This window comes from Macaca nemestrina, chromosome 2, assembly GCF_043159975.1.
Source record: "Macaca nemestrina isolate mMacNem1 chromosome 2, mMacNem.hap1, whole genome shotgun sequence".
Taxonomy (NCBI): domain Eukaryota; kingdom Metazoa; phylum Chordata; class Mammalia; order Primates; family Cercopithecidae; genus Macaca; species Macaca nemestrina.
The window spans coordinates 2,358,419-2,381,198 of NC_092126.1; the positions used below are offsets into that span (position 1 = coordinate 2,358,419).

Sequence of the window (22,780 nt, forward strand, 5' to 3'; positions counted from 1 at the left end):
GCTTTCTTCATAACAACCAAAAAGTAGAAATAATTCAAATTCCCACAATGGAGTATTACACAGCAATAAAAAGGAACAAGCTACCAGCAGGCACAGTAACACAGATGCTGAGTAAAAGAAGCCACAGTTAATCATATACACTGAATGATCACATTTATATGAAGTTCAAACCTAATCTACAGTGATGTGAGTTTAAAAAAAAAAAAAAGATTATCTCTGCGGAGGGTGGACTGTCTTGGAAAGAGCTAATGGGAGTCTTTCTGGAGTCCTGGAAATGTTTTGTGTCTTTATATGGACAGTGATTACAGTTATAAAAAGGCATCAAGCTACATACTTAGATTTGTGCACTTCACACAGAAAAAATGATGATGATGAAAATAACCAGTTGTGGCCAGGCGCAGTGGCTCAAGCCTGTAATCCCAGCACTTTGGGAGGCCGAGGCGGGCGGATCACAAGGTCAGGAGATCGAGACCACAGTGAAACCCCGTCTCTACTAAAAATACAAAAAATTAGCCGGGCGCGGTGGCGGGCGCCTGTAGTCCCAGCTACTCAGGAGGCTGAGGCAGGAGAATGGCGGGAACCCGGGAGGCGGAGCTTGCAGTGAGCCGAGATCGCGCCACTGCACTCCAGCCTGGGCAACAGAGCGAGACTCCGTCTCAAAAAAAAAAAAAAAAAAAAAAAAAACCAGTTGTGAGGTACAATATCTGCAAATGGCCAGTAAACAAGAATCTTTGGGAATTATTAGATGTAAAGATACTACTGAACAGGAAGAATGGTGCTAATAAAGAAAGCATATTTTCTTTAGTTACATGCTAGCTTTATTTGGCATTCTGTTTATGTGTCCTATAAACACTGTTGAAAATGATTCTTTTTAGATATATCCTCTGCACTAGATCAGAAGTTCATTTAGGGTAGATCCAAACATTGTCTGTAAAAGGCTAAAGAGTAAGTATTTTCAGCTTTGCAGGCCACACGGTCACTGCTGCAACTCCCCGATTCTGCCACTGTAGCACTAAAGCAGCCATACAAGGTAAGTAAATGAGTGAGTGTGGCCCAATCTGGCCCCACTGGCCATGGTTTGACAACCCCTGATCTAAAGAACTACAACAGTCTTTGTTTTCCGTGTTCATCTTCTACAGTACTTCATATAGAGTAGGCACTCAGCAAAGCAAAGCTAAAAGGAATCTTTAAAATCATCTCTTCTAATCCCTCCACTCACAGCGAAAAACATGAATCAGAGGTTAAAATTTGCTCAACAGTACCACTGTTTAAAGCAGTGCCTCACCGGGCATAGTGGTTCATGTCTGTAATCCCAGCACTTTGGGAGGCCGAGGCGGGCGGCTCACCTGAGGTCGGGAGTTTGAGACCAGCCTGACCAACATGGAGAAACCCTGTCTCTACTAAAAATACAAAATTAGCCAGGCAGGGTGGCACATGCCTGTAATCCCAGCTACTAGGGAGGCTGAGGCAGGAGATTCGCTTGAACCTGGGAGATGGAGGTTGCAGTGAGCTGAGATCGTGCCATTGTACTCCAGCCTGGGCAACAAGAGCAAAACTCCATCTCCAAAAAAAAAAAAAAAGCAGTGCCTCATTTTAATAAACATGCAAAGACTTTTAAGTGATTGAAATTCCAATTTTTTTTGCATGTAAAACAGAAGTTTCAAAATTTCAGACATTTTACATAGCATAAACTAAAAATAATTATTTTAGAAAAATGTATCTTTACCTACAGTTTGGTTATAAGTTATCAAGACAAACTTTGAGTCACATAACCACAAGGGATCAATCTAGGAAGTACTAAAACCTCACCATCTAAAATGAGGAGCTAAGACTAAATGAAAGTTTCTCCAGGACTCAAGTTTTTCTAAAAGCCAAAATGGCGATGAATATATTTAATAGTAGTTAGCACTATTAGGAAACACTTGATTATAACTTAATAACTCAATTATAAGGAAAACTGTTTACACAATTATACTGCAACGTAGTTAATATGATATACACTAAAAAATTCTATTACAGGTTACTGAACATTTTTACATGGCAGCCAAACAATCAGCCAACAGTAGAGGGCAGCATTTCTATTCACTATTAAAATTAAACTTAAAAAATTTGAAGTCTTAAAAAAATCTAAAAAACCTGAAATATCTGCACTGAGACTTTCTTTTAAAATACTTAATACTCCTTTCAAAGCTTCTAACATACAATTTTAATACAACCTACAAGTAAAATTGCCCTAATATAAATATGGATATTTAAATAAAAGATAGCTGTTTTACCCAAAAGAGTCAAATTTTGTATTCATAATTCCCAAACTGATAAACCAAAACAATTCAACAGCTCTCTGGTGACTTAATCCCTAAAATTCTATCAGTTATAGAGTTAAAACAATTATTTGCTGGGCACCAGCTGGAATGACAAACACCCCCACATATGGGCATATATTTTCTTTACCCATATAAAGAATCACCAAAAGAATCATGAACTTTCAGCAACTACAGATTCAGGGAACTGTTTCAGAAGACAAGGCAAAGCATCACTCTAAAATCTAAAATAAAGGCAGCAAAAAGAGGTTGATAAAGCAGAAACAGGTGTGGGTAAAAGCATCTTTCAAGCTCCACCTCTTTCATAATCCTTTTATTCCTATCTCCAGCTTGCCTTAATGAAACACTTGAACGTAAAACCACCCACACCTCTAATAAAGAAAACTATAACACTAGTCATAAGAGGCAAAGAAGAAGAACTCTAAAAGAGAGAAAAGAGTAAGACATTCAGAAAAGACTGTTCCGTACAGCCAGGAAGCTGTATTTTACTATTTAATAAAAATTATTAAAAAGATCTGCTAACAATTAGTGAAGCCTTACTATGTGTTGGTCATCGTTTCACATACTTGACAGGCATTATTAGCTCAAGTAATCTTTAACAACGCTTATATAGATACCATTATTTTCCCCCATGTTACAGATGAAGAAACTGAAGCCTAGAAGGAATATTAAGCAATCTGTCTAATCACCAAAATAAGTAGCATAGCTATTAGTCATAAACTTTCATCAACCAAAGTTTCAGGGAACTGTCTCAGAAGACCAGGAATTAGCACAGCTCTATAATCTACTTTTATTATTAGTTTTGAAATAAGAAGCAACTAGTCCCAAGCAAGTATTGGGACGAGAACCTCGACAATCTCCAGAGCCTGAGCTTTTGCCTATTATTCTTTATTCTGCTCATTCTAAGTGGAACAACTTCAGTTGAGTGAATGCCACAGAAATCACAATACGGGGAATTTTAAAAGTGAGTGACAAACTATGGAAAAATGAAAGCCTCAGTTATCCTCTGTCTGACTGCACAAGGGTGAGCAAAAAACAGGGTAGCACTTGAAAGCAACCCCTAATATTTCAACTCAGCAGGTCCCCAGTGAGGAAAACACCAGATGAATATTGACAGGATAATAAAAATTAAGAAAAAGGTACAATAGTTAGAATTCAAACAACAGGCCAGGCGCAGTGGCTCACACCTGTATTCCCAACACTGTGGCAGGCCAAGGTGGGCAGATCACCTGAGGTCAGGAGTTCAAGACCAGCCTGGCCAACAGAGTGAAACCCAGTCTCTACCAATAATACAAAAATGAGCCGGGCATGGTGGCGGATGCCTGTAATACCAGCTACTCAGGAGGCTGAGGCAGGAGAATCGCTTGAACCCGGGAGGCGGAGGTTGCACTAAGCTGAGATCACACCATTGCACTCCAGCCTGGGCGACAGAGCAAGATTCAGTCACAAGACAAAAATAATAATAAAACAATATACTATGGAAATTTCAAAGAAACCCAATCACTGTGGATAAGACTAGGAGCTATAATAAGCCCTTTCTAAACAGAAATAGAGAGACAATTTAATTAAAATATATTTAGGCTGGGCACAGGGGCTCACGCCTGTAATTCCAGCACTTTGGGAGGCCGAGGCGGGCGAATCACGAGATCGGGAGATCCAGACCATCCTGGCTAACATGGTGAAACCCTGTCTCTACTAAAAATACAAAAAATTAGCCAGACGCAGTGGTGGGCACCTATAGTCCCAGCTACTCGGGAGGCTGAGGCAGGAGAATGGCATGAACCCAGAAGGCGGAGCTTGCAGTGAGCCGAGATCGCGCCACTGCACTCCAGCCTGGGTGACAGAGCAAGACTCCGTCTAAAAAATATATATATAAAAAATATATATATTTTATATAAAGTAAGATATTTTAACTGGAAAAATAGTCTGAAGGTGATTAACTTGTGGAAATTTTCACAGTATTTATCAAAATATTAGAAATTTTTACATCTTTAATATTAGAGATTCCTCACCTAAAGAATCATGGTTATACCTAGAGATTAAGCATCCAGCATATCATTTTAAGAGGAAAAAAATATAAATAATCCAAATGTTAACTGATTAAATATTCAAATCAAGAAGTCATTATAAAAGCTATAGGAAAACATTCAATGATATGCTAAGGATTTTCAAAATATATTAAATACAAATGATCCCATCTTCTGCCAAGTCTCCCGCCTATCTCCAATCTCAGCCATGGCAAAGACTACTAATGAATCACAGCACACCCTTTCCTGTAACCTGCTATCGGAATTCTCAACACAGATCTCTGGGCATCCAACATCAACCAGAGTTGGCATCAGAAATAAACCCATCTGATTTAGTCAAAAGGTAGGTCTGACTCAGACAACGGTTAGTCATGGAGCAAAGGGCTAGGAAAACTAACGAAATCTGTTAAAATAAGTCTTTGATTCCTCTCTCTTACCTTCTCCTATTAACAAAAACCCACTGGTAAGGACCACAGGAAATAATTTAAAACTCTGCCTCCCAGGATAGGGAATCGAGAAGACTACTGCCTAGTCTCCAGTGGTGAGTCACACTAGCAGCAGGGAAGGTGTATGAGATAAACTTATCCAGCTCTCCTGCCTCGCTCTACTGGGTGGAAACATTCCTCATTGTGTACTACTTTAAATTTAGAGGGTGTCCCTAAAGCCCAAATGCTTTTTTCTTGGACTAGATAAATTGATTCTAAAGTGTATACAGAAAAATAAACAAGAATCTTTTTTTTTTTTTTTTTTTTTTTTTTTTAAGAAAAGCTCTAAGACAGAGAAGCAATGATAGAGGATAACTCTATTAGATGTTAAAGTATACTATATAAAGCTTCAGTAAGTAAAGAACTGTCAATCTGGTTCATGAACAGACAGACTAGTGAAACACAGAATCAAATATCCAGAAACATACCCAAATACACATGAGAACTTATTATTTGTCAAAAGGTAGCATCTCAATTCAGAGGAGGAAAATAAATACAGACTTCTTAATAAAATGACATTGGGGCCGGACATCGTGGCTCACGCCTGTAATCCCAGCACTTTGGGAGGCTGAGGTGGGTGGATCACAGGGTCAGGAGATCGAGACCATCCTGGCTAACATGGTGAAACCCCATCTCTACTAAAAGTACAAAAAATTAGCCGGGCGTGGTGGCGGGCACCTGTAATCCCAGCTACTCAGGAGGCTGAGGCAGGAGAATGGCGTGAACCCGGGAGGTGGAGCTTGCAGTGAGCTGAGATGGCACCACTGCACTCCAGCCTGGGCGACAGAGTGGAACTCCGTCTCAAAAAAGAAAAAAAAAAAAGACATTGGAACAATGGGTACCTATCTGGAAAAATATTACACTGGTTACACAACTAACACTATGCATCAGGATAAACCGAAAATGGTCCAGAGATTTAAAAGTGAAATCCTACATAAAGTAACCAAAAGAAAACCTGGGTGACTTCTTTTTAATTCTGGAATGTGTAAGGTCTTACTATGACCCAAATGCAGAAGCTAGCCAAGAGGGGAAAGAAAAAAGAGGGGAGAAGAAGATGAGAGGGGAGAGAAGGAGGAGGGGAAGAGAAGAGAAGAAAGCACTGATAACACCATAAATAAAAAAATGACAAAGTGTGGGATTAAAAAAACTGCAACTGACATCAGAGACAAAAGCTAATCTCCCTGACAGATACTGAGCTCCCAGAAACTGAGATGAAAAAGACCAACATCCCAATAGAAAAAAATATGTAATAAACCATGTTTAAATATGTAGAAGAAATGAAAATTAAAACTATACTTATATGCCATTTCTCATTAAGCAAATTGGCAAAAACATAAAATTTGAAAACACATTCTGTCGATAAAGTTGCAGGGAAAGATTCTCAAACACGGCCGGTGGAAATACCAAATGGCACAACTCCTATGGAGGGGAATCTGACAACAGGTAACAAAATTACATCTGCATATACTCTGTGAACCAGTAATCCCATACCATACCGAAATGCCTGCAAAAATATAAAATGGCATACATACAAAGTTGTTTACTGAAGTAGCTTATAAGTGTAAAAGATGAGAAAGAAATTTACTGTCCAGCAAAAATACATTTATATTGTCTTAGTCTATTTGCGCTACTATAACAAAATACCACAGACTAGGTAATTCATAAACAATAACAATTTATTTCTCAGGTTTCTGGAGGCAGCGAAGACCAAGACCAAGACACTGGCAAGACCAGCGTCTGGCAAGGGCTGCTTCTGCTTCCAAAATGGCACTTTGCTGCTGCGCTCTCCAGAGAAGAACACTTATTTCCTCACACAGCAAAGGGTGAAAGAGCCCTCCCTTCTGCCTCAAGCCCTTTTCATAAGGGCACTAATCCTACTTGTGACTTAATCATCTCTCAACGGCCACAACATCTCAACACTGTCGCACTGGGGATTAAGTTTCAACATGAATTCTGGAGGGGACACCATCATTCACACCATAGCATATATCTTTCGAACATTTTGAGCTTTTTTTTTTTCCTGATATACAGTATTAGGTATGGATCCAACTTTCATCTTTTTCCAATAGAACTGGTTGTTACAGGTCAGTCATTTATTTATTTATTTGGAGACGGAGTCTCACTATGTCACCCAGGCTGGAGCGCAGTGGCGTGATCTTGGCTGGCTGCAACTTCTGCCTCCTGGGTTCAAGTGACTCTTGTGCCTCAGCCTCCTGAGTAGCTGGGATTACAGGCATGCGCCACCACGCCCGGCTAGTTTTTCTATTTTTAGTGGAGACAAGGTTTCATCATGTTGGCCAGGCTAGTCTCAAACTCCTAACCTCAGCCTCCCAAAGTGCTAGGATTACAAATGTGAGCCACTGTGCCCAGCCAGGTCATTTATTTAAAATGGCTAATAAACTATGGTACATCCATATGATCAAATATATTTCTGTAAAAATGGATGAGGAAAAGCTCTACGTATTAAAATGGAGAGACCTTCAGGATACTGCAAGTAAAGCCACCAAGAGGCAAAATATTATATAAAACACATTACTTATTGTGTAAGGAAAGACAGAAATAAAAGCATTCTTATATACTTGTATTTGTATAAAGACTAGAAAAATAAATAGAAACTAACAAAGAATAGTTTCCTATAGGAGTTGGGGGGAAGATATAGAAGTGAGGCATATCGACATAAACTTTCATATGATAGTTTTGATTTTTAAATTATGTGAGTTTATTATCTACTCAAAAATTGTTTAAAATATAAGTGAAGAGTTGGCTGGTGTGTGGGAATGGCTGTTATAGACTAATAACTTAAGTCTATTTAAATTAATTAAAGTTAAAATTCAGCTTCTCTGTCGAACTAGCCACTCCGTTTCAAGTGCCAGTGGACAGGACAGCAAAGATAGACAACATTTCCATCACTGTATGAAGTTCTACTGGACAGTGCTAAAGTTGAGTCTACAGACAGAAGCACACCCGATAAAATGAAAAAGGATTCAGTCTCCCATATAAGCCAGAAACAAATACACAACAAAGTCAACAAATCAACCAAATATTTAAGTTAAATATCGGTCAAATATCAGTCAAATGTTTATGTGTCAAGACATGATGACATACTACCTTTCCACCATAAACTAGGAAATACATGGAAAAACAGTAAGAGGATAAGCCACTTTCTCGATCCGTTTGAATGCATTATAAATACAGAATAATAGATAAATGTTAATGATGATATTCCAGGATGTCAATCTATAACTATATTCAAAATGGGACTTTAAATGCATTAAAAACTAAAATACTTTTTAATCCATAAATTTCTACCATCTGCTCCAAAGCTTCATTCTTTTAACAATTAGTGAACTGACTAAGTATCTACTATGTATCAGGCACGTGGTCGTCACCAGGGATATCATGGAGAACAAAAGCTTTACTTTTTTCTAACACTTACGGGCCAATGAGAGACACATACATTCCTGAAGGATCGCACAAATAAGCGGCACGCTATGCGGCACGAAGGAAGGAGAACGGGCACACTCACAGAAGCAGAGGAACCTAACGTAACGGGGATCACAGGGTTTCCCTGAGGAAGCAGTCTACAAACTGGAATCTGAAGGGTAAGATTTGGCCTAAAAAGCTTCCAAAGAGAGGAAACTATTCTGCCTAAAGATCTCAAAGCATCTCGGAGGCTGAAGTGGGAGGATTACTTGAGCCCAGGAAGCGGACGCTGCAGTGAGCCAAGATCACGCCACTGCACTCCAGCCTGGGTGACAGAGCAAGACCCTGTCTGGGGTGGGAAAGATCTCAAACTCAAAGCGAAGGAAACACCTCACAAGACCTAAAAAAAAGTTTGTTAACAAAAATAATGAAAACCTGGTCTGCAGCTTCTAAAATATATGGATTGCCAATTCCTTAATTGGGAGAGATGCTCAAGACTGTACATACCTCAAACACTGCCCTAATGGCACTTAACATGGACTCCACGGTTTTGGAAAATAAGTTCAATAATAAAAAAATGTAACAACTGGCACTGAGTGTAAGAGAATCTCCTGAAATATGAATGTTTATTTTCTCTTTTCTTAATTAAGGACATACACGAAACATTTTTTTCTTTTCAGGTTTTTCTCCTGCTACCTAAACTGCTAAACAACCCTAAAATGAAGAGAGATAGAGAACATCCCTTTTCTGTTTAGCTGATCAGCAAGCAGTATAACAAAAGATGGAGAAAGATATGATCCTACTACCAGAAATTCTGGTACTAAAGTTATGCAACTCTCAGAAGTTACTTGACAGCTGGGAATCCTCCATGCTAAAGAACACGAATGCCCTCAGCTGCAGTTTAAGCAGAGTGCTTTATTGCTAACATAAGAAAATATACCATATATAACAATAATCCTAAATCACTCTTGTTGGGCCTTTTATGCTCTGAGTTAATTTTCCTACAGTGATTACAAGCCTGACGAAAATGACACTTCTCTGCCTGGCCTCTAACAATATTAACTCCACCTCAACGGACATGTTTGCAAAGCAGCTAGCTAAGAACCAAGAACTTACAAACACAAAAATAAATATCTCTTAGACACTACGTGGAAAAGCACAAAATACTGTATCCAAGCTGATTAAAGTACATAACAATGTATATAAGTGTACGAACAATAATCAGAAATGCTGCCATGGTAGAAATGCTCACTAGCATCTTTTTGTCCTACAAAATATCTAAATCCAGAAGTTTTTTTTTTTTTTTAAATTCAAAGAGAAGTACATTTTCATTTTCACTAAAAGGCAAAACAAAACAAACATTACACTTGGGTTTAAAACATATTAATCAGAAAAGGAATGTAGAGCTATTTATGACAGTCTTAAATTAGTAAATGGAGACCAAGACTTGGCAGCTCAGTAGCAGTGATGATTTAGTCATCACATCTCACAACCTTGTCATTTGCAAACGTTTTAAAATAAGAGTCTTCATTGTGAAGAACATATAGTTACGGGGGGGGGGGGGGGACAACCAAAAAACTAATCATCATTGCTTTAGCTCAACCCACATGCCTGTACTTAAGGGTATCCATGGTAGCAATGATGCAGCGTGCCTACCTAGTTCACCGTGCCTACACAAGTGGGAGAGAGGGGAGGCGGATGATGAAAAAAATTTCACTTGGAAAGGTGTTTTAGTATTAACATGATAAAATTACATCAACTACACTGTCAGACTTTTAAAACACATATAAAACCACAAAGCTCTGTAAGACCAGAAAAGGGAGAGAAGAACAAGGGATGGGGTACACACTGCAGCCTTTAGTTGAAAAGAAAATCAAGAATTCTGCTCTTCCTGCTAGAACCATTGGTTAAATATGTTCAAAGGGTTTATTTCTAATAACAGAATAAATTATTTTAATTTAGCTTTTTCAAAAGCAACTACAAACAATGTTTTAGGCTTCTAATTTCCAACCTACATCCTTCTCTATTTTTGCTTTAACAGTTACATAATAAAAATTTATAAATACTTTAGGATAATGATTACATCTAATTTTTTTAAGCAAAATAGACCCTCTTTTGCTAAAAAAGGATCAATGCAAAAAAAGTCTAAGTCTATCAAGGAAGATGGAGCAGAGAGAGGAGACAGATCATTTCAAATAACCTTGCCATAATATTGGAAATAAAACCAAAGTGAATGAAATGATGAAAGGTAAATCACAGGGGAGAACCAACACAGATAACCACGAAAAAAATCTAGAGAGGGAAAAAGCAGCAACAACCCTGTTTTCCAGGCTTCTGTGCCCTTTAAACATTCAGTAAGAATATTTCAACATGACAATTACCTAGAGGCACAGAGAAGACATCTCCTTATAAACAGGATGGAAACAGACAATGGGCATGTCTGTATCCGATCAGAAACTACTGTTCGAACTAGAACTCTGTGAGCAACAAGAAAAGAAAACTAATTTCCATCAATTTTCCTGCTTTTCCTCTTATGAAAAATAATTCACTATACAGGAAGAGTAACAGCCTATTTTTAGAATTTACAAATTTACCTACTCTTTTATTACTGAACATAATTTTAAAATCTCAACAAGTTTGTCTAGCAATCACTATGAGACATTGTTAAGTGCATAGAAATAAAAAAGGTAAATTATTCCATATTTTAAAAACCAATGGATAAATTTTAAATGTAAGCACACTGAATGTATAATAACACCATCACACAATGTCTGCAAACTGGTCAAAAATAAAAGAAGCCAAACTTAGAGATTAAGTGAAGCATGCTGCACTTTGAAGACAATGAGCAAAACAGACTTCAAAACAAGTACTCTGAAAGAGTGCTTGTACAAGTCTAATCATTCTAAATCCAAATCAACATCTTTCTAAAGGCAACAACACAATCAGCACCTGACTATTTTCCTCTTCTTAAAAATACAAAAAATTAACTATAATTATAATAGATGGAAGAGTCCAGAAAATGTTCTCAAGATGAGTTATACTTTCAACTAGCATGGCATGTTGGGACACAAAATAAAGAGGAGGAGAATAACTCTGAGAATATATTTAGAAGATTTAAATATAATCAAGGCTTTACAGACCTTTGCTGTTGGGAGAAAGGCTTCCTGAAAATCTCAGGGAAAAAAATATCTGTGTAACACATTTTAGCTATCTAAAACACATTTCAAAAGATTGCCTTTTCTAAAGGATATAAACTAAGCATCACAGGGATTCACATATCTATTTTCAAATGTATGACAATGGTTACACCTTATTTTTAAAATACACTGAACAAAGGGTCTCTCACATCTGTCACTAACAATGAAATACAGAAAAGCATATTATATCTTACCTTTGTGGTGACAATGCACAGGCAATCCATTACTCTACCATTACAATATTTTATACATAAAGCAAAACTATTTTAAGTTGCCTAGTTGAACAAAAAATGTAAATAAAAATAAAGTTGTGAGATAAAATCATAAATGAAAAAGTTATAACTGTAACTATATCTCTCCAGGATCCATTCTTAGAGATAGCAATTTTTCTACTATCTAAAATACAAGAAACCAGAGTCTGTCACGTGCCCTACAATCTTCTTTATGTAATCTGTATCTGAAGAACTTGAAATTATCCCACAAAACACTGTGGAAGATGTCAGGGTTTATTCCACAAGAGTCCACTGCTTCTTCAGAGGCTGTTTCATTAATCCCTCTTTTCAAGATACGAGGTTGACAGGAAGTCATCTGATGAAATGCTCCACAAAGAGGCTTCCCTGATATAAATTTAAATCTGCTTCTCCTTGTTAGCTACAGTTTGGATACTCAAATGACAACTACCAAAAAAAAAAAAAATCACTAAAAATATGCAGGCAAACATTTCTTCCACTAAACCATTTCAGCAACTGCAGCCTGCAAAGTAATGACTTTCTCGAGCAGTAATGAATGGAATATTCCATGTGGTTTTTTTGAGAAGGGGAGCAGGAAAAACAAAACACAGTAATTTAAAATATTATCTCTAAATCCTGCCTTTTTTTTCTTTGCTAAAAAAGTGAATAAATAACATTTTACCAACAAAGGCAAATTTTAACTTTATTGCCTTACTAAATCCATTTCACTGATCCCCCACACACCAAAAAAACCACCACAAAAAGATAGTTAAAACTATGTATCCTTTCAAACTCAAGAAGTCTTCATTTTTAAGTCAACTAACTTTGTGAATTCCTGTCCTGTCTCCAAGATCATTAGGACTGGAGCTAGACAGGCTAACGGGACATGGCAGAGGGATATGCAACTGGCCTTCAGTATCATAAGCTTCCAGCCACACGCCCCTACACAAATGCCATAGTAAGGTTAGCTACATGTGGTGGCCTGTGCCTGTAGTCCTAGCTACTTGGGAGGCTGAAACTGGACAATGGCTTGAGCCCAGGAGTTTGAGGATGCAGTGAGGCTGTAACTGCACCACTGCACTCCAGCCTGGGCAACAAAGCAAGACCCCTGTCTATAAAAAAACTTTAAAATCCAAAAAAATTTCTAAAAAATTTTCAATGCATAGCATCATTTGCAATTTTTGTCCACAAAGTTTCCTCATAGTTTACAGATATTATGAATGACCTCAAGTTCAAACAACTGAACTGTTCCTACTTGCCTCTTATACCCTATTCCTCCTCCTAACATTTCCAATACACAGGGACTGCACCAACAACTTACAGACTAAACCACATTTCACTGTAAGGGTTATGAAAAGGAGTTAATACATACATACCATTTGGTAGAACCTATCAAATAGTAAGCATTATCAATGTTGTTATTACTATTATTAGTATGTATCAGATCAGTCTTTTATTTAAAGCCTAACAGGATATACTTGAGACAGGCCCAATGGGACCTTACCTTACTTTATCTAATGGGGTTGTTACGTGAGGATTAAATAATATACACAGGGCACTTAGAATAATGCTGACATGTTAAGTCAATAGTGGCAATAAACAGGGCAACAGTGCTCAATAAATGCCAGCTACAGCTATATATCTATTGTGGTATAATACGAAATATATTCAGTCTTTTTTCTGTCACAGAGTGCCTAAAACTCTTAGAAATTCCTAGTAATGGGAAGGTCTTTTTTTATTCATGACAAGCCCTTTGGATAACAGCTAATGCTCATGAGGTCACTTAAAGTGAGACCCCTAGAAAGCCTCAGGATAAGGAAAGACCACGGGATCAGAGGGGTGGGACTTTCAGCTCCACCCACCAACCTCCGGAGGGGCAGGGGTTGGGGGGCTGGATATCAAGCTCTATAAAAACTCTTAACAACGTGGGATGTGCTTTTGGGTTGGCAAAGGCATGCTGGGAAGGCTGAGAACTCCAACTTTACCAGGATAGAAGCTCCTGCACTTGGGACCCTTCTGCCAAATTCATCAAAATTGCCAAGCACGAAAAGAAGCAAGGAAACACAACCCAGAGAAGAGGGGAAAAAAAAAATCAATCAATAAAAACTGACCCAGAAATGACACATAATAGAAATCAGCAGACAAAAACATTTTAAAAGTTACTTTAACTCTGTCCCTTATGTTTATGAAGATAGAGAAAAGCTTGAGTGTGTTAATGAGACAAAAATGAAACTATTGAGACCCAGTCTGGTGGTAAACATGTGTAGCCCCAGGTACTTGGGAGGCTGAGGCAATAGGACTGCTTGAACCCAGGAGGCTGAGGATGCAGTGGGCCATGACTCCATTACTGCACTGCAGCCTGGGTGATGCAGCGAGACCTTGTCTCCAAAAAGAGGGACAGGGAGAGGAGAAGAGAAGAGAAACTAAATCAAGCTTCTAGGGCTAAATTGTCTGAAATGAAAAACCGACTGAGACTTAACAGTAGACTAGATACTTCAGAAGATTAATGAACCTGAAGACTTAGTAACGGAAATTGTCTAAAATTTAACATACCAACGAAAAAGACTGAAAAAAGATTAATCATATCAGTGAACTGTAGACAAAGTCAATCAAACCAATATACATGTAATTGGAATCCCTGAAAGCAAAGGTGAGGGAAGAGAAAAAATATTTGTAGAAATAATTGGTGAAAAACGTCTAAAAACTAGGTAAAAACTATAAACCCACAGATCCAAGAAACTCAATGAATCCCAAGCACAAGAAAGGTAAAGAAAACTGTAACGATAAACAGTACACGTGAGTGACAAGCACCAAATTCAAGACAAAGGTTAATTCTGGGGAACAAGGCAGGAGAACATCATTACAGTGGAAAACACAAGATACTTCAACTATACTTACACTATTTTATCTTCTTAAGGTACTAGTAAATACATGGATATTTATAATATTCACTACAGTTTCTCCATGATTAAAATCTTTAAAAAAAAAAAAAAAAAAAAAAAACACAAAATGAAGGAAAACCAACAGGGCAAACAGTTGCCAAGAAGATAAAAAATTTTCCAAAGCACAGAGTAGACAGTAGCAAATGCCACCAAAAAATCGATAACATATGCGAACAGCCTCTGTTATGCCCTTGATCCTTTTCTCTTTTGGAATCTCATTCTCCCTTCATACAATGTCTATAACCTCTTTTTGTATCTTGGGCCTCTGTTCCCTTCTTTATCTTATAAATATAATATGTTCAAAGATGCCATTAGGAAAAAGGGAGAAAAATGGACTTCTTCGTAAGACCCTATAGCATTCCTTCTCTTCTTAGCTAATCTTCTTGAAAACGTAGTTTGCCTTTTCTTCTTCCTTTTCTTCTCATTCCCAATATTCTGTAACCTAGCTTCTGACCCTCCTTCTCCACATTAACTGTTCTCTTTTTCCCTTTATTTACTTTAAAAAAATATTATCTAACTACACAGATAATTCAGGCACACCTTAAACACACTTATAAAGACAGATGAATAATGTTGAAAGTCTCTTTTGTATTATTTTCCCGAGATAACCTCTTTTAACCACTTGTATGTATTTGTTCAGCTAATCCTATATGTTTATTATTACTTAGGGTCCTACTGAGAAGTACTTTTTTCTTCTAATGGAATCTTTGAATATATTTACAGGATAAAATAAAGAGGGAAACAGAGGCCCAAGACAGAGAAAGAGGTTACAGATATTCCATAATGAAAAAGAATGAGATTCTAATCAAGAAAAAGGGATTAAGAGCATAACAGAAGCTGTTAGTATTTGTTCTCTGATATGACTTTCACATAATTGAAAACATAAAGTTAGGAAATTTTGCAATAAACACACATCACTCTGGAAATCCAAAAAACAGGAGTGGGGAGGAGGTTTAGGAGCACATGAGATATCACTGTTCTAACACTAAAAATAGTCATAAGCGCAGATACAGATATAGAGCAATCAAGATTATTTAAATGATGAGTTACTGAAAATGTCACATAATCAAAACACGTAATTCAAAACTAATTGGGGGTGTCTTCTTGGAACACATAGATCTAACCAATGTGACGTACTTTAGCTTTCACAGACTTTTATTTTCTCAGTAACTGTGTAATGTTTTGCTGAGTTTTCTCCTAGATTAACAGCTTTCTCTCTTTTTTGGCATAATATGACAGTTGTTCCCCTTCTTTTATAACATTTCTTTTTTTGGAGACAGGGTCTTGCTCTGTTGCCCAGGCTGGAAATGCAGTGGACTGATCAAAGCTCACTGCAGCCTTGACCTCCTGGGCTCAAGCAATTCTCCCACTTCATACTCCCAAGTAGCTGGGACTACAGGCATGAGCCACCAACCACACCTTTTTTTTTTTTTTTTTTTTTGGTAGGGATGGGGTCTCCCTATGCTGCCCAGGCTGATCTATACTAAATTTACAGAAACGTGTTTTTCTTTCTTCAGCAATAAATGTCTTCTTCTGGAATACCTCCAGAAGTACCTGCCTGAGGCCGTTTTACAGTTAACTTTTTTCTAAAATAAGTAGAAGTACACTCTATAAAACAACTATTAAAAGTATAGTACATAAACTAGTAACATAATTGTTAATATTTATTAAGTATTATGTACTGTACCTAATTATACATGTTATGCTTTTACATCACTGGCAGAACAGGTTTTTACACCAGCATCACCACAAACACCTGACATGCGCTGGACGACAATGCTATGACAGTGATGAAGTCACTAGGAGACACACAGCTCTCAGCTGGATTATAACCTGAAGGGATCCTACTTCACATGGTCTGTGACTGGCCAACACATCATCATACCACATATTACTGTATTTCTACAGCTTTTTAAAAAAAATAAACTTGCCTATTACATTTCTATCTCTATTAAAATTAGTTCTTTCTCTCCTTATTTTAACTTTATTGCAATATTTTCCTTTGTCTAGGTAGTAAGTACAACTGCCAAGAAAGTTACTAAACAAAAACAGAAACATCCGTCTTGAAGCCTGAAGTTCTAATCAGTTTTTCTATAGGGTAATACCACAAGGTTGGGCAGTACCAACATCCCTGAATGACAGTTTGATAAATTCTAAAGTAAACACAGTATAAGCTCCACATATTAAAAACCAAAATCTGGCTCACCTCATGTATGTTAGGAGGCTATAGCAAGAATGAATTCATGCTCCTCTGACATCCCAAATTACTGCAATGTATGTGATATGCCTTTTAAAACTATGCTATTTGAAAAATGATATGGTTATTATTTTAATCCATTCCTGTGGAACACATGAGTCTAAGAAAGGAAGACAAAACATATTCATTTTAAAATATTAATGCAAAACATTGTATTAATATTTTACAATATTAATATTTTAAAATCAATACAATATGTGCTTTCTTCTCACGCAGTATTTCTCAAATTTTATTTTACCAGTTCTGGGGCAAAAGGCTAAAGTTGGAAGAATGTGTCACCTGCCTGTCCACTTTCTTACCTCTCAAAAATAACACCTCAAAGAGAAAGCAACCCCTAGGAATAGAAAAATGGAAACCATCGCTTGCATGGATTCTAGTTCAGGGGCAGTGAAAACTCAAAATAAACTTGGGAAAATTGCTGGAAGGCAAGGACATGCTTGACTAGCAGAGCATATCCGAAGAAAACACAGATACCCCTTCAAGTGATTCGTCTAGTCAAATACGAAGTAATATGAGCATCCAAACTTAAATGTATGTAAACATTTAGTCAATAAAAATTTCTCAGTATACGGTGATAACTCTGTAAAGAGAGATATCCAGAAAAAGGGCAAACTTCGCAATCTCTGGAGGGGATTATCACATAAACTACTCAAATAACTGATCATTCAAAGAAAGTAACGTAAACTTTAGCCTGTCTTTTTAGAAGGAACAGAAAGTTCATCCCTAGTTGATGAAGAAAAAGAGTGTTATAGAAGAATGTCAACTAATAAATACAAATGGAATGATAAAATTGGGGAGAAAAATCACATTTTGAAACCTTAAATGTAGTGATTTGGCAATGATCAGCAATGGGTGGAAACTGACTCACTACAAGGTGCCAAAGTACATCCCCACACACACTTCATAGTATCAACAAGAAAAACGTACCTTTCCTGTGGAAGATCTGGAGGTCCCCACCTTTAAGCAATCCAACTCGACACCACAAGAGCAACAACCCGACACTGTGTGCTTCCCGATGATGCAATACGAAACACAACACTGCGTATCACTATGAAGTCTGCTTACCAAAAGCGAGTCTAATCAACCTTTACACCTAACTTCCTCTTACCAGAGATACAAGACTTAGTGGAATGAGTTAAATAACACGAGGAAACAAATTAGACAAATAAAGAATGTGTGACAGTCTGTAAAACAACTGGCATGGTCTCTTCAAAAAGATAATGTCATTTAAAGCGGGGGAAAAGAAGATAAGGAAGACGATTCTACTAGATGACAAAAGACTAGAGACACTGCACCAGATGTGGTATGTGTACTCCCAACCCATTCCAACAGTCGCCCCCAGATCTTCACACTTATCTTTCATCCTGAGCAGCCTCAGCAACACTTTGTGCCTGTGGCCCCCAGTCCACATCTCCTCCTCTCACCCTCCTCCCTTGGGGCTTTCCTGATAACCACAACACCGGACACTACAAATCAACCACATCACCTACACTGACAAATCCACAACCCTAAAGTGTGGGGGAACTGCCGCCCACTAGAAGCCAGTAGATAAATTCTTTCTCTTTCTTTCCAGAGTCCTAACATGCAGTATACATGGCTTCTCAGGGACGCAATACCAAGGATACAAAAATCAGTCACATTTAGTGGCAGGAAGCATCCTTGTATTAGTTTTTCCCCTTCCTATAATCTCTTCCCCCTTTCCCTCACTTCTGCTCTCTAGGAATGAATTCTAAATAAATTAGTAGCACCTAAGCCCTCCTCCTCAGGTTTTGCTTTTAGGAAAACCCAATTAAAACCAGATACCTAACAATCAAATGCATAAATGGTATGTGTACTGATTAATCTGATTTTTTTTAAAGTCCCATAAAATAGATTGGGGACAATTTTGAATAGAGACTGGACAGAAAATTGAACAATTATTGCTAATTTTCTCAGATGTGCTAATGGTACTAAGATTACACAGAAGAATATCTAACTATTCTTACTCTTAGGAGATGTGTGCCGAAGCTTTAATAGTTTAAGTGCATGATGTCTACAACTGATTTTCAAATAGTTCCAAAAAATACACGCATACAGGAAAAGCAAATATGACAAAATGTTAGCAACTAGTGAATCTATATGGATGTTTGTTATACTACTCTCTCAATTTTACTGTATCTTTAAAATTCTGTATAATAAAAACTTAGAAGAAACATAATCACCTTTGGCCCATTCTTTAATTACAGTAAGACCCACAGCTCTCACTTCATTCAAAAAATATTTACAGAACAACTACTGCAAGTATTATACATATTTCAGTGAATAAGAAAGACAGTTTAGCAGGTGTGGTGGCTCACACCTATAATCCAGCCCTTTGGGAGGCCAAGGCGAGCGGATTGCTTAAGCGCAGTTCAAGACCAGCCTGGGCAATACAGTGAGACCCCATCTCTATAAAAAAAATACGAAAATTACCCAGGTATGCTAGCATGTGCCTGCAGTCCCAGCTACTCGAGACGCTGAGGCAGGAGGACTGCTTGAGCCCAGGAGGCAGAGACTGCAGTGAGCTGAAATGGCACCACTGCACTCCAGCCTGAGCGCTAGAGCAAGACCCTGTCTCCAAAATATAAAAAAATAAAAAATAAAAAAAAGAAGAAGATAGTTCCTAGTCTCAGGAAAGTTACAGTCTAGTGGAGATCCAAATACACACAAAATAATATATAATAGAGTATTTAACTACAACAGTGATGAATATGATTAAGCAGAGGTACAAAGTGCTACAACAAAGACTGACTGAATCTGAGAGGTAAAGGAAGGCTTCCATCAGAAAGCGGCCTTGCAGTGATCCTTGACTGTCTTGTAGTGATTTTTTGACTCAAGTCTTACTTTCATAACCTGTTTCTAATCTGTCCTCAAATCCTCATGCTCTGCATTCAAAATATCCATAATTCAGCCATTTAGCACCTCCACTGTCACCATTTTGGTTGATAAGCCAACATTCATCCTTAACTGGATTACTAAAACAGCCTCCCAACAGGTCCCTTACTTCTACCCTTTTCCCTACTGTATTTTCAACACAACAGCCTGAGTGATCCTTTTGTTAAGTCAAATAACATTCCCCTTCTGCTCCAAAATCCTGCAATGGTTTCACCTGATCTGCACCAGTCTTACCCACTGACCTCATCTCGCACTGCGCGTTCCCTTACTCACTCTGCTCCAGTCATACTGGCCATCTAGCTATTTCTCATCTATTCCGGCCTCACTCCTTCCTGAGAGTCTCTGCACTGGCTATCCCTCAGAAAGCCGCAGCATCTCCCAGCGCTTCACACAATGTTACCTCTCATTGAACCTATTTAAAATTGCAAAGTATCCCCACAATCTGGCATTCCTGAGCCCCCTTCATCTGCTCTTTTCTCTCCTACATCACTTCTCCCCTTGTAATATACCAGATAATCTACTAATTTATTATTGCCGGCTTCCCCATTAGAATGTAAGCTCCATGAGGACAGAAATGCTTGCTTTGTTTAAGTGCCTTGTTCACTGCATGGTACATACCAGGTGCTCAATATGTATCTGCTGAAAAAAATGAATGGCTGGATGAACTGACATTTAAACTGAGATGCTAAAAATGAGGAATTGGCAAAAGAAGTAGAAACAGACTTCTATGCAGAAAGAACATTATGTGGAGACCCTGAGGCAAGAGGAAACAGTGGTCAAGAAAAAAAAAAGTTATAAAAGAAGACGGTGGAAAAAACAGGCAGTGGTGAAATAATTTAGGAATTGGGGATCTCACTAGGAATTTCCTACTTCATTCTAAGAGAAATGGAAACCCACTAAAGAGTAATGACATAATTTGCATTTTATGAACATAACATTACATGGGTCAGGAGTGTTGGCTCACACCTATAATCCCAGCACTTTGGGAGGCTGAGGCAGGTGAATCACTTGAGGTCAGGAGTTCGAGACCAGCCTGTCCAACACGGTGAAACCCCATCTCTACTAAAAACACAAAAATTAGCCAGGTGTGGTAGGGCGTGCCTGTAATTCCAGTTACTCAGGAGGCTGAGGCAGGAGAATCACTTGAACCCAGCAGGCGGAGGTTGCAGCGAGCAGAGATTGCACCACTGCACTCCAGCCTGGGCAACAGAGACTCTGTCTCAAAAAAAATTAATAAATAAATAAAAGATAATGTCACATGGAGGCAAAGTGGTGATAAATTTGAAAGAGGCAAGAGTGAATGCAGATAGGGCAATTAAAGGGGCTATTCCAATAACCTAGTCAAAAAATGAGGGTGGTTTAGATTAAATGACAAGGATGGAGACGGACTGAAATGCTGATTCAGGTGAAATTTTACAAATTGCAGCATCGATTACAGAGGTGAGGGTGAAAAAGCAAAATGCAAGCTTCTGACAAATACTAGAGTAGCTTAAAGACCTTAGAGTTGGAAAACACTTCGGTAGGCACAAAGCATATTAACCATAAACTGGATTACTTTAACTTTAAGAAATCTTCATCTTTAAAAGATATCATAAGGAAAATAATTTCTCAGAATGGAAGGAAATATTTTACAATATATATATTTAACAAAGGAATCATATGCAGATAAAGAACTCCTGCAAATCAATAGGACAAAGGACAGATTAAAAAGTAAACAAGAGGGCCGGGCGCGATGGCTCACACCTGTAATCCCAACACTTTGGGAAGCTGAGGCGGCGGATCACAAAGTCAGGAGATAGAGACCATCCTGGCTAACATGGTGAAACCCTGTCTCTACTAAAATATAAAAAAATTAGCGGGGCGTGGTGGCGGGTGCCTGTAGTCCCAGCTACTCCGGAGGCTGAGGTAGGAGAATGGCGCAAACCCAGAAGGCAGGGCTTGCAGTGAGCCAAGATGGCGCCACTGCACTCCAGCCTGGGCGATAAAGCGAGACTCTGTCTTTAAAAAAAAAAAAAAGAAAAAAGTAAACAAGAAACTTGAACAGACACTTCACAAGAAAAGCAAAATGAACAACAAACATATGAAAAGGTGCTTGTTAATCTTGTTAATGACAGAGAAAATGCAAATAAAACAATATAAAGTATATTTAACATACCTACTGGAATGGTTAAAATTATTAACTAATGTTGGCAAAGATGTGAAGCAAATAAATATTGCATATGCTGGCCAAAATTATGAAAACAGGCATAATCATTTTGCAAAACTGTTGGCATTAAGTACTAAAACTAAACATACGCATTCAATTTTCATGCTTAGGTATATATGCAACAAAAATGAGTATATAGGTGCCCCCTAAAAAATGACAGTCAGTTCTGCTATAACTCATTTTGAAAACACACACTTGTTCTAGTAGGACTGATGTATTAGGGAACAATATGAACACAAAATAAACTTCATGTTTGCTTAGGTACACTCTTGTCTGTGAGAAAGACGAGGTGAAGGCGAAACACTGCGCCCAGACTGTATGAGCCACATAAGAACACACAAAATACACACACCTCAGACATCTACCAGGTACTTGAGTTCATGGGATTTTTATGATCCACACTCATCTACAACTGGTGCTATAACTTTTCATCCAATTTCAGATAACTCCCCCAGCTAGCACGTCACGGGAACTCACAAGCTGCAACTCTTTGCAACACACTCCCACAAGCAAAGCTGAGTTTTTTTTCCAAGGTAAAATGCCGTGTTGACTGTAGTATTCACCATTTAACATGCATAAACTGGGCACAGTGGCTCACGCCTATTATCTCAGCTACTTGGGAGGCTGAGGCAGAGGGGAGCTTGAGCCCGTTAGTTCAAGGGTGCAGTCAGCTATGATCACACCACCTCACACTAGCCTGACGAACAAAGCAAGACCTCCTCTAAGGGGGAAAAAAAAAGTGTAAAACTGTGCTGTCATTTTTATTAGGTTTTAATCTC

General features: G+C 38.1%; 1 protein-coding gene across 26 annotated transcripts in view; it reads right to left on the reverse strand.

The window, feature by feature from the left end:
* LOC105470793 (discs large MAGUK scaffold protein 1) overlaps positions 1 to 22,780 on the reverse strand; it is a 281,159-nt gene that overhangs the window by 233,882 nt on the left and 24,497 nt on the right. Inside the window, exon 1 of one of the 26 annotated variants that reach the window (XM_011723052.3) lies at positions 11,648 to 12,206. The exons of the other annotated variants lie outside the window; for them this stretch is intronic. Coding sequence (XP_011721354.1) covers positions 11,648 to 11,677 — 30 coding nt within the window. The 5' untranslated portion in view covers positions 11,678 to 12,206. Of the gene's footprint in view, positions 1 to 11,647; positions 12,207 to 22,780 lie in introns of those variants that run through there. 26 annotated transcript variants of the gene reach the window in all.